Source organism: Pteropus vampyrus, unplaced genomic scaffold (assembly GCF_000151845.1).
Source record: "Pteropus vampyrus isolate Shadow unplaced genomic scaffold, Pvam_2.0 Scaffold636, whole genome shotgun sequence".
Taxonomy (NCBI): domain Eukaryota; kingdom Metazoa; phylum Chordata; class Mammalia; order Chiroptera; family Pteropodidae; genus Pteropus; species Pteropus vampyrus.
This window is the reverse complement of record NW_011889417.1, coordinates 58,464-60,141: the sequence shown is the minus strand read 5'-3', so window position 1 is coordinate 60,141 and position 1,678 is coordinate 58,464. Positions and strand designations below refer to the sequence as shown.

Genomic DNA, 1,678 nt, shown 5'->3' with positions numbered 1-1,678 from the left:
AAACCAAATTTTCAAGAATAAGAAGGTTTTGAAGAACGATAACTCTAGACATGGTTTATGAACCTAGAGAGGTATTTTCTTAGAGTATTTCCTCTCTAACCCTACCTACATCTGTGCTTCCACAGACCTCACCACTTCCTGTCTGTGATGGCAATTCCCAGCCTTGGTCTCTACAGCAGGTGGATGCATCAGGCAGAGCCCTGGGGTTTTGGTACATCTCCCTTCTACACACCTCTCACTGTGGGCTCACTCAGGGCACAGAAATACAATGCAGTGTCTTCCAGCTGTGCAGCTGTGATGACGAGGTTGCAGAAATTGTTTGCTTTCTGAAAATTCAAAGAGTAGCGACCTTCTGTGGCATTTCGCTGGTTGTAAGAGTTCTGACGAATAAGTAAAATCATCGTCCCACTGCTGAGCTGCTTGTACCAGACTAAACTATAACTACTATCACTGGTGTCGTATCTGCAGTCCAGGGTGACAGCCTCCTTCTCTTGCACTAACATTGCCCGATGGCCTTGAGTTACCTTCTGGGCAATACTGGATCCTGAAAGAAAAAATATACAACAGAAAGTTTGGGGATAAATGGTGTGAGACAAAAAAAAAAATCTTTTTTACACCCTGCTACCTTTCCTTCCCAAGGTACCCAGAAGACACTGCCTGGACCCCCAGTCCTTGGGTCACACAGGAGGCCCCTTCCCACTTGGGCCATCCCTACCTAGCCACACTGAAGCCATGACCACCTCCAGAAGTCTGGAGAGCAACATGTCCATGTTCTTTCACTAGATGGAAAATATCTTGTTCGTTTTCAGTTTCAGAGCTCTGCAACACAAGGTGACTCTGAGAGGGAGAAAGAAGAAATGCTGAGCTGTGTTGCTGCTGCCCCAGAACAGGAAACGGGTTTCCTGGTGTAGCAAGTTAGTGGGAGTCACGTCAAAATTTTCTATATACTGGTTGAGTCTCACTCAATGCAAAGTTCCTTTTGCATTAGGCAACACTTAGTTTAAAAACAATTACATCTGAAAATAAACATGAGCACAATTGCATATTGAAAAAAAAAAAAGCTGATGATTGACCCACTGCTATGATCAGTCATTGCATCTGTGATGGAAACTAGGCAGTGGCATTTATTTAAAAATACTACATGTAATGGATTATAGAAACGACATAAGACGGAAACATCATGTATCCTCATGCCTGTATATGCTGTTGTTTCACCTAAGGTAGAAATAAATCACTTTCTGATAAGAAGGCTAAGATGTTTGAAAAAATCACTGTCGTTCTTATGATCTTGATTTTTAAGGCAATATTCCTCCTCACTACTAACGTCTGCTCAGTTACCTTGTGCAAATAGCAGAAAACCAACTAATCCCCCTCTGCTGAAGACTGAAATGAAGCCCTCGGGCATGCAGTCCTGTCACAGAGGTCCCCTTCTCTTCTCTATTTAGAGTGATAGCTCAGCTCTCCTCAAAAAGGACATAAAAGACACCAGAGTTTGACCATCAGATTATTGAGATTTTAAACTTACATTTTTCCCATTACCTCAATTAAGTCCCTAATTGGGCTCCAACAAGCCTCTATATTCTGTGTGCCCAGCTCTAAAGGCAATATTTCTAGATGACCTCATACACCTTCATAGGATCACTAATCAAAAGATCACTGATTGCAATAGACCTTTGTG

The 1,678-nt window shown here is 42.4% G+C and overlaps 1 gene segment (V, D, J or C); it reads right to left on the bottom strand.

Moving 5' to 3' along the window:
• Positions 1-224: 224 nt before the first annotated feature.
• Positions 225-837, bottom strand: LOC105308897. The segment is given in 2 exon segments: positions 225-544; positions 716-837. Coding segments are annotated over 2 exon segments (375 nt in total).
• Positions 838-1,678: the final 841 nt, after the last annotated feature.